Source organism: Grammomys surdaster, unplaced genomic scaffold (assembly GCF_004785775.1).
Source record: "Grammomys surdaster isolate TR1022 unplaced genomic scaffold, NIH_TR_1.0 125808, whole genome shotgun sequence".
In the NCBI taxonomy this organism is placed as follows: domain Eukaryota; kingdom Metazoa; phylum Chordata; class Mammalia; order Rodentia; family Muridae; genus Grammomys; species Grammomys surdaster.
In genome coordinates this window covers 792,856-802,097 of record NW_021620639.1, presented here as the reverse complement: position 1 = coordinate 802,097, position 9,242 = coordinate 792,856, and the positions used below count along the sequence as shown (strand labels likewise).

At 42.0% G+C, this 9,242-nt stretch overlaps 1 protein-coding gene across 1 annotated transcript in view; it reads left to right on the top strand.

Moving 5' to 3' along the window:
* Dnah14 (dynein axonemal heavy chain 14) overlaps positions 1-9,242 on the top strand; it is a 196,983-nt gene that overhangs the window by 152,666 nt on the left and 35,075 nt on the right. Inside the window, exons 66-70 of the mRNA XM_028789300.1 lie at positions 931-1,161; positions 1,532-1,653; positions 3,677-3,921; positions 6,669-7,090; positions 7,164-7,362. Coding sequence (XP_028645133.1) covers positions 931-1,161; positions 1,532-1,653; positions 3,677-3,921; positions 6,669-7,090; positions 7,164-7,362 — 1,219 coding nt within the window. The remainder of the gene's footprint in view (positions 1-930; positions 1,162-1,531; positions 1,654-3,676; positions 3,922-6,668; positions 7,091-7,163; positions 7,363-9,242) is intronic.

Here is a 9,242-nt window from a genome sequence, read left to right as displayed (position 1 = left end):
AGAGAGAGAGAGAGAGAGAGAGAGAGAGAGAGAGAGAGAGAGAGAGAACTCATATATACAATAAGTTTTATTTACATTTACTAATTGAATAGAAGATGACAGATTGAGAAAAACTGGTCTGGAGAATTCATCTGCCATCGCCCCTGTGACATTCTCATCTGTCTTGTCGGAAGGTTGAGAAGTCATCTTACGCTCTTCAGATTCCTTGTTGTTCGTTCCGTCTCCTTCACGCAGCACACAGGCCCACACACAGAAGAAAGACCCTTTGTTCCATCTAGAACCGAAAAGCCCCTTGCCTTTCCCAGGGAAACCCCGTTCCTGTAGCCAACAGCATCCCTGGTATCCGTTCCTTCTCTCAACTTCTTCAGCTCCATTGACTTTTTCCCCTTAGCAGCACACTAAGCCTGCAGGGAAACAGGAGTAAGCGGAAAGAAGGCCGTGAGAAGAGCGAGAGGTCCATAGAAACAGGGGTGGCCCCGAGCCTGGTCCGAGCTGCTTCTCATGCTGGCAGTGTGGCCATAGGCATGTCTCTGAACTTTCAGCCTCAGTTTCTCCACCTGAGAAATTAGAGTGTTCTCAGAACTTTAATGAGACTCAATGCACATGCTTGATAGGTGACAGTTGTAAACTAGAGTTCCTACTGTCGGTTTCATGCTCTGCGTGATTGTGTGTTTCCTACCTGTATAGAGCCTGGGCGTCCTGGATGTGGGCCCCTGCCTTTATGTCTCTTTCCTGTTTCCACCGTGTCTTAAATTACTCATCACAACAAAAATCCAACATGCTTTAAATTGTTTGTTCCCTCGGTCCTTTTAAGGAGTGTTTGTCTAAAAGCAATGATTGATTGTGTCGCATCTTTCATGACCCTTTACCAGAACTTAAGGTTGGGCTAGAGCTTCTGAAATGGTGAAAATACTAGTGTTTCTATTTCAGATCCGCCGATGGCATAATCAAGGGCTTCCTCTTGGCCAGCACTCAGCGGAAAATGCCATCTTGATGAAAAGTACAAAGCAGTGGCCCCTAGTGATAGACCCGCACAAGCAAGCACTCTACTGGATCCGCCAGATGGAAGGGCCCAAGCTGCAAGTGATTTCTGCTCAAGATAGCAATTACACCAAAAGAATTGCAATTGCCATGCAAGCAGGAGACTCTGTTGTCCTGCAGGTATGTGGACCGTATAGCCTGACTCCTCCTTTCTGTAGCAGGTCATGTTATTATACACAGTGAGTACAAAGACCAGAGGTTTTAAGTGTCCAGGATCTTTGTTAAATAAGTGTATACAGAATTGCATTTATACATATGCACTGTATATGTGAAACATATGTACCTACATGTGCACATATGCACATAGTTCAGTACTTTTATACATTGTATATATACTATATATGTGCACACATCTGCACATAGTTTAGTTCTCTTATATTTGTCTTCCTCTGCCAACATCAGCAACGTGTCTTTTCAACTAATTTACTTAAAATGATTGTGTGTGTGTGTGTGTGTGTGTGTGTGTGTATCTCTATTGGATTTTTTTCAGAATGTCCCTGAAACATTCCCTCCCAGTTTGAGAGCAATGCTAAAGAAGGATATTTGCCAGAAAAGAGGACAATATTACATCAAAATCGATGATGCTGAGATTGAATACAATGAAAAGTTCAGGTAATGTCTCCCATAGTCAAATCTAGATATGTGTATTCCTCCTCTTCTTCTTCTTCTTCTTCTTCTTCTTCTTCTTCTTCTTCTTCTTCTTCTTCTTCTTCTTCTTTCTTCTTCTTCTTTTAAGATAAGTCACATTGAAAGCCGTGTGCTTCAGTCCCAGTGCTCATGATCCTGAGGGAGAAGGGTAATTGTATTGTGAACATTCCTTTTGGTTTTATGGGTTGTGGCTGCCACACACATTCAGAAAGAGAGTGGGTTTCATCAGTGTTGTCAGACTGTCCCTGAAGGGAACTATAACCCAGACCTGAGCTGAGCAGGAAGTCAAGAGGGCCAGAAAGCCTGACCCACTTAGCAAAAAGGTCTAATTTGATCCCCCAATGAACGACACAGATAACACGGCATGATAAGCTTTGGCCTCTTTAAGAAATAAAAATCCAGAGCTGACACAGTGGCTCAGTCAGTAAAGTATTTGCCATGAACGCATGAGCATTTGGGTTCAGAACACACATGTGTAGAGGGTGACATATCCTTGTAATCTCAGCACTGGGAAGGCAGAGACAAGACAATTCCTAGAGTCCAGTGGGCAGCCATCCTCACCTGCTAAGAGATCCTGCCTTGGAAAATAAGATGGAAAGCATTTGAGGAAAATTACTTGAAGTCAGCCTCTAGCTTAGACAGATAGACACACACTCCCCTATACAACACATGCAAGCAAACACACATAAACGCATATTTAATATTTGGAACAAGGAACGATTTTCCCTCAGGTGGTAGGAAAATGGAGATCCTTAGTAGCAACAGAGACCTTACTTCAGGTGAACAATAATTAGAGTGCTGGGCTTCTAGACAGACAACAACCACCAAAGCCACCAGGGCTGGGGACTTAGAGGTCCTTTGGCTCTTGAACTCAAACTCTGAATTCCATGGGAAACACTAAGAGTGATTTTTTGAAAGAAATGCATTCCAGGCTCCTAGATGAGACATAAGAGAAGCAAACAGAACTCCTGTGCAGCAAGAGCAGGTCACAAGGCTGTGTCATCATCTGGGTCACCCACTCCTCCCACCCACAAGGGGTTCATATGCCTCACTAGCTTTCAGAAAGATAACAAGAGGACAGAACAGTAACCAGTGCCCCTAAACCCATTTGATGTTCTGGTCTCTGGCCAGGACTGAAGTGTGGTTAGAACCAGGGCTATTTTTGGTCTCTGTTCAAGGACAAGAATCAGCTCTGCTCATTTTTGAGGTCTTTGTCCCTAAACTGCCTGTCAGGCTTCTCTACCAGGAAGCCATCTCCCTACTCCAAGCAACTTCATGAAGAGCTGTTGGGGTGGCATTCAACAGCCACAGAAACAGAGTTCCCAGGAGAGAAGCCTTTTGGGTCATGTGAGACCATTGCTTCTTTGTGGGCAGAAGCAGGAGAGTCATAGCAAACATGGCCAAGTGATACTAAGGATGGACGTCTACCAGAGGGTGGAAAGAGGGTGCTGATTTAAAAGACAAGACTTAGGAACAGAACTCCACTCTCTCTGGCCATGCCCCAGCCTTAGCCTCACCTTTAAAAATAGAACATGCCCCTAGACCTAGAATCTCAGTCTTCACAGCTTCTCTAAGCCACCACCACCCTCTGCCCTCCCCTCCCATCTGCCCAGATGCTCTTCAGCCAGAGTCCAGAAAGTCCCAGGAGCCGACACCTCTTGACCCAGATCCCACTACTGCCTTATGCCCCCAGCATAGAAGCTATTCTTTACAATGATCTAGTGGCATCAAAACTCCTATGACCGTTTGTCTTTCCCCTGCCTTAGATTAAATCAAATCTAGTAAGGATATAAGTTATGTATTTAAAGTCTTAAGTACAGACTTGCTCACATAAGAAACCAAGAGCTTACTCTGAGCTTAAAGATGAGTAACACTACAAATGGATCTTTTCACTTCCAGGAAAATACAGTTTATATTATTTAAACATTTGGTTTCATTGTTTTCTTCTGCAAGCTCTTTGAATAACTAGTATCTTTCTCATTTTTAGGTTGTACTTATCTACAGAACTAGAAAACCCCCATTTCTTTCCATCAGTTTATAACTTTGTTACTATTATCAACTTCACGGTAACATTCCAAGGCTTGCAAGATGAACTTCTATCTACAGTAGTAAGTCACGAAGTTCCTCATTTAGAAAATCAACATGCCCAGTTATTGGAGAGTATTTCTCTTGATGCTATAACTCTAGAGGAGCTGGAGGATAAAACATTGACCTTACTCCAGAAAACAGAAGGTGAGGAAGGAAACTTAGTACAATCAAGAGACTTAAAGTCAAGAAAAAGTCATGAGTTTATTTTCTGATTGGTACCAAAAATGCCGAGTTTCCATTAGTACCAGATAAGCAGTCAGTATGGGTAAATCCTGTCAGTTTCTAAGAGTCACAGCGTGAATGTTGGTGTTCAGCTTCCACCCTAACCCTATCTGCTCACATCTCACCACCAAACACTACACCTAAAATTTTAAGCAAGTCTTATCGAGGCTACTGACTCCTTCCTGCGCTGGGCTCACTCCAGGCCTTTCCCATCTACTTCACACCTCAGGCTGGCTGCAGACACCAAAAGATTAGTGTCAACCCTAAAAGACCTTTCATAGAGAACAATCATGTTAAAAGATGGTATTTATTAGCAAAGAAATCAAAATTCTTTTCCTTTTGCTGGAAGAATATCTAAAAATATTTTTATAGCAGTAAAAAATAAATTCATGCTAACTTCCTGGCTCACACTAATATAACTGCACCTAAGCCAACCGGGACAGCAGTCTATCTGACCCTGAACCATTTTAATTTGTGTCTCATTAGGAGACGCAGTATGTCTGTCAAATATAGTTCTCACAGTTACATATAGAATGTGTCTATAAACATATTGTATTTGTTTCTCTTGTTTCCTTAATACCAATGTCCAGTAAGGCACTTGACCGACCTTGAAAGTCATAGACGGGTTCTGCCTTCTGTTACTTTGCTTGGCTGTTTAAAGACGGATATCAACAGTTCAGCCTGGCCTTGGGTGGCATTCCTTCTGCCTCAGCCTCCTGACTGCTGGATTTGGAGCCTCAGATCACCCTCCCATGTGGATTTACTTTTAATATTCACCATAATTAATTAATTACTGATAGTCATAAAGAGCATGGCCTGGAGTAAAAGCCTGGTGTTACCAGATCCTTTACCAAAATAGCATAAGAACTAGGAAGCTGGAAAGATGGCTCGGCAGTAAAGATCACTGGCTGCTCTTTAGAGGACCTGGATTTGGCTCCCAGCACCCACTTGGCAGCCCACAAGCATCTGTAAACTAATTTCCAGGGGTCTGACACCCTCTTGTGATCTCAATGGGTGCTGTTTTCACATGGGACACAGACATAATACAGGAAAAACATTCATATGTGTAAAATAGAAATAAACAAATCTTTAAAATAAAAAAATCAAAACAAAAATTTATCAATAGTCGTGAGTATGGCTGCAATTTTTTTGTCTCATATTGTCATGTCAGGGCATTTTATTTATTTGTTAATTTTTTACTCTACAGATCCTTGGCAAATATATTATGGCTTCTGGTTTTGTGTTTCTATGGGATTCCTGACTGTGCAAATAAATGGATCTCTGTGTCTTTCTCTGTGTCCTGTGCCTTCTCTGGGGCTCTTTTCTTTCTGTTTTGTTTTATCCTATTGTGACATATTTATTTTTATTTTATCTTATTATATTATATTTTATTTTATTATTGTCCCTTAGAAGCCAGTTTGTGTTCTAATGAGAGACAGAAAAGGGTGTCCCCAGTTGGGAAGGAAAGTGGGGAGGAGCTGGGAGGAGAAAGGGGGAGACCATAACCAGGATATATTATATGAAAAAATCTATTTTCAATAAAAGAAAAAAAAAAACAAACCTTGCCAGGGTTTGAAGTGCTTCCCACATGCATCTTTATATTTTTATATTTATGTCCTGCCAGGCTTTTGTTCTATTATAGTATTGAGATAATTTTAGCTGCTAACATTTACTAAAAATGATTTTTAATAAAAAACAATTACTTTTTAAATGTTTTATTTTGTAATTACGTGTGTTTGAAGGAAGTGTACAGGTGCCTGCCAAGTCCAGAAGAGGGGGCAGAGGGAGATCTGAGCCAGCCAATGTTGGTGCTGGGTACTGGCATGCGGGCTGAGAGCGGAGCGTTGGTAGTCTGCAAGGAGCGGTATATGCTCTGAATCCACAAGCCATCTCTCTAATGCCCATAACTGTTCTTAAAAATCTAACTAAAAAGCCAGGTGTGGTGGCACATGCCTTTAATCCCAACACTTGGGAGACAGAGGCAACTTAGGTCTCCATGAGTTCAAGACCAGCCTAGTCTACATTGCACGACTAGTCTCAAAGAAGGAAGGAAGGAAGGAAGGAAGGAAGGAAGGAAGGAAGGAAGGAGCAAAGAAAGAAAGAAAAGAAAGCTTGTAATGAATCTGAGAGGTCCCTCAAAATGATGAAGTAGGAAGAATTTCTCTGTCTAGTGTGCTGCTTGTTCAAGAGCTGCAATCTGAATAACATTGAGGAATGACCTCACTGGTCAAAAAGAAAATAGCAGAGTGTATTACAGAAAAAAAGAACAATATGCTTGCTGTGGTCTGGATTGGGGGATAAGCTAGCGATCAAGCCCCAGGGTCGTGCACTTGCAGGTAAATTCTCTAATCACTGAGCTACATTCCCAGCCTCTGTGCATGTGGGATGTGTGTGTGTGTGTGTGTGTGTGTGTGTGTGTGTGTGTGTGTATTGTTTATGGTGAAATTATTACTTACTATGTTCCTGTAATAAAAATAGAAGAGAGTTTTAAAAAAGAAGATGGGAATGGGACCTGCATACCACCAGTCCTACTTCTTATAAACATGACATACTTATTTCAAAACCAACAGAGAAACTCTTCCCTGAAGTCCATGCCCACGCTTGGCTCTGTCTTTACTTTTACTGAGCTCCTCTTTCTCTCCTAACCTTCATGTTTTGTTCATTTTTAGGAAGTGTGTTAGATGATGAAGAGATTGTAGAAACCCTGAGAAAATCCAAAATAACTTCAAATGAGATTTCCAAACGTATCAAAGAAACAGAAAAAGCAGAAAGCGAAATTCAAGCAACCCGCAAGAACTACCTCCCCATCGCCACAAGGGGCGCCCTGCTTTACTTCGTGGTGGCCAGCCTCACACAGGTGGAGTATATGTACCAGTTCTCCCTGGAGTGGCTCCGGCAGATTTTTGTTTTCTCTACAGTTTCCAAAATCAAAGAAGAAAAGCATGATTGGAAAACGGATGAAACTTCTCAGGAAAAAGCTGATGAGGTTTCCCTAAGTCTCTCAGACCAAGAGAATCTGGAGAGTGAAAGAAATCCCTTAGCCGAGAACATCAAAAATGCAATAGATACGCTGACAAGAAACGTGTTTAAGGTAAGCTCCCTGGTCACAGTGGGTTTTTCCAGCATTGCCTCTCAGGCCCATGTGACACTTGTGGTTTCTGTAGGTGGTCTCTTCAGCTCTATTTAATGAGCATAAACTCTGCTTTTCCTTCCGACTTTGCACCACCATCATGAGAGATAATTCCAGTGACGCTCTGATGACAGATGACATAGGATTTCTACCAGAAGAGGAATGGAACATCTTTTTATATACTGGCATTTTGATAAATATCAAAAATATACTATCCAAACCTAGACTAAATAGTAAGTACAAGTAATTTCTCTGGATGTGTGTGTTTTTTTTTTTTTATGTTTTTCTAGTTAGGGTTTCTCTGTGTAGTCCTTGCTGTCCTGGAACACACTCTGTAGACCAGGCTGGCCTCAAACTCAGAAATCTACCTGCCTCTGCCTCCCAAGTGCTGGGATTAAAGGCTTTAAAAAAAAACTAAAATATGTTTCCATGTAAAGTATTAAAAGGTTTTGAGGGTTTCTACTCTGTAATTGAGTCAAGTTCTATATAAGATTCACCAGTGTGTTGAGCACGCAGTTACACAAAGTCACACGCAGTCACACGAAGTCGCATGCAGGCAGTCACACGAAGTCGCACGCAGTCACATGCCGTGCTTTATTTGTTTGCTTGTGAATAAATATCTCACTATGTAGCCAGGATAGCCTAGAACTCATGAACCCCCTGATTCAATTTTGAGTGAATGGGTAAATAAATAAATAAATAAATGCCAAGATCATGGTGGTCTTAATGTAAAGCACAATGCCTAGTCGTAGTGAATAGGGCCACACATTGATTACCATACCATCAGGCCCCTTCCTGAATAATAATGTCTCTTTACTTACTATTGAAAACTTGAGCCATAAAGCATACCCATCTGTGGTAGTTTGGGTAAGAGTGGCCCCGGCCAGAGGCCTATATGTTTGAATGCTTGGTCACCAGTTAGTGGAACTGTTTAGAAAGGATTAGGGGATGTGACCTTGTTGAAGGAGCTGTGTCATTGAGGGTGGGGTTTAAGGTTTCATAAGCCCATTCCAGGCCCACAGTATCTGTCTGTCTATCTGTCTGTCTATCTGTCTCTCTCGCTCTCTCTTGCTCTCTGCTTGTGGGTCAGGATATAAAGCTCTCAGCTACTGCTCCAGCCCCATGCCTGTCTGCTTCCTGCCATGATGATCATGAACAGACCCTCTAAAACTGTAAACAGGCCTCTAATTAAATGCTTTATTTTAAAAGAGCTGCCTTGATCATGGTATCTCTTCACAGCAATAGAACAATAAGGAAGACACTGTTCTTATTTAATGACTAGATTTTTTTCTTTTCTTTTTATTTGTTTTGTTTTGTTTTTCAAGATTTAGCTGTCTTAGAACTCATTCTGTAGACCAGGCTGGCATCAAATTCAGAACTCAGAGGTCAGTCTTCTTCTGCTTCCCAAGTGCTGGGATTAAAGATGTGTGCTGCCACTGCCCGCCATGACTGAACCTTTTAAGCTCTGTGGTGTAGTAAAATGAATGCTGAGAGGGAAATATATGATGTAAATTTATAAAAATAGATGTCAGGGATGGAGAAATGGCTCAACAGTAAGAACATACACTTCTCTTACAAAAGACTCCAGTGTGGTCCCAGCACCCACACCAGGCAGATGACGACTGCATGCAACGTCAGTTCCATGACGATCCAATGCCTGCCAGTATCTGTGTCTGTACACACGTGCATATACCCTCATACAGGCAGACACATGTACCAACAATTTACAAACTAAAAATAAATGTTTAAAAAAGAAAAGATCGTACCCAACCGCAGAAAACCAAGAAAAACAGGGACTCCCAGGAGCTTGAACTCACGCAGCATCCCAGGTAAAATTGAATCACCCGTGATGCCTGCTATTAGAAGTTCTAACCCAGATGGACCAGAAGCCAGGAGCCTCGCCCTTACCCTCACCCCCTACCTTTTCCCACCTGCACAAGATCCCCTGAAGCTGGGCAACTGCAAGATCCTGCTTGGCAACTGCAGATAGACTCAAAGCAATGTACCATATCATCTGAAGAATAGCAGGGAGACCATAACTCAAGCAGTGTACCATATCTTCTGAAGAATAGCAGGTTGCAGTCCTCCTCGCCCCCACGAATAACCAGGACCC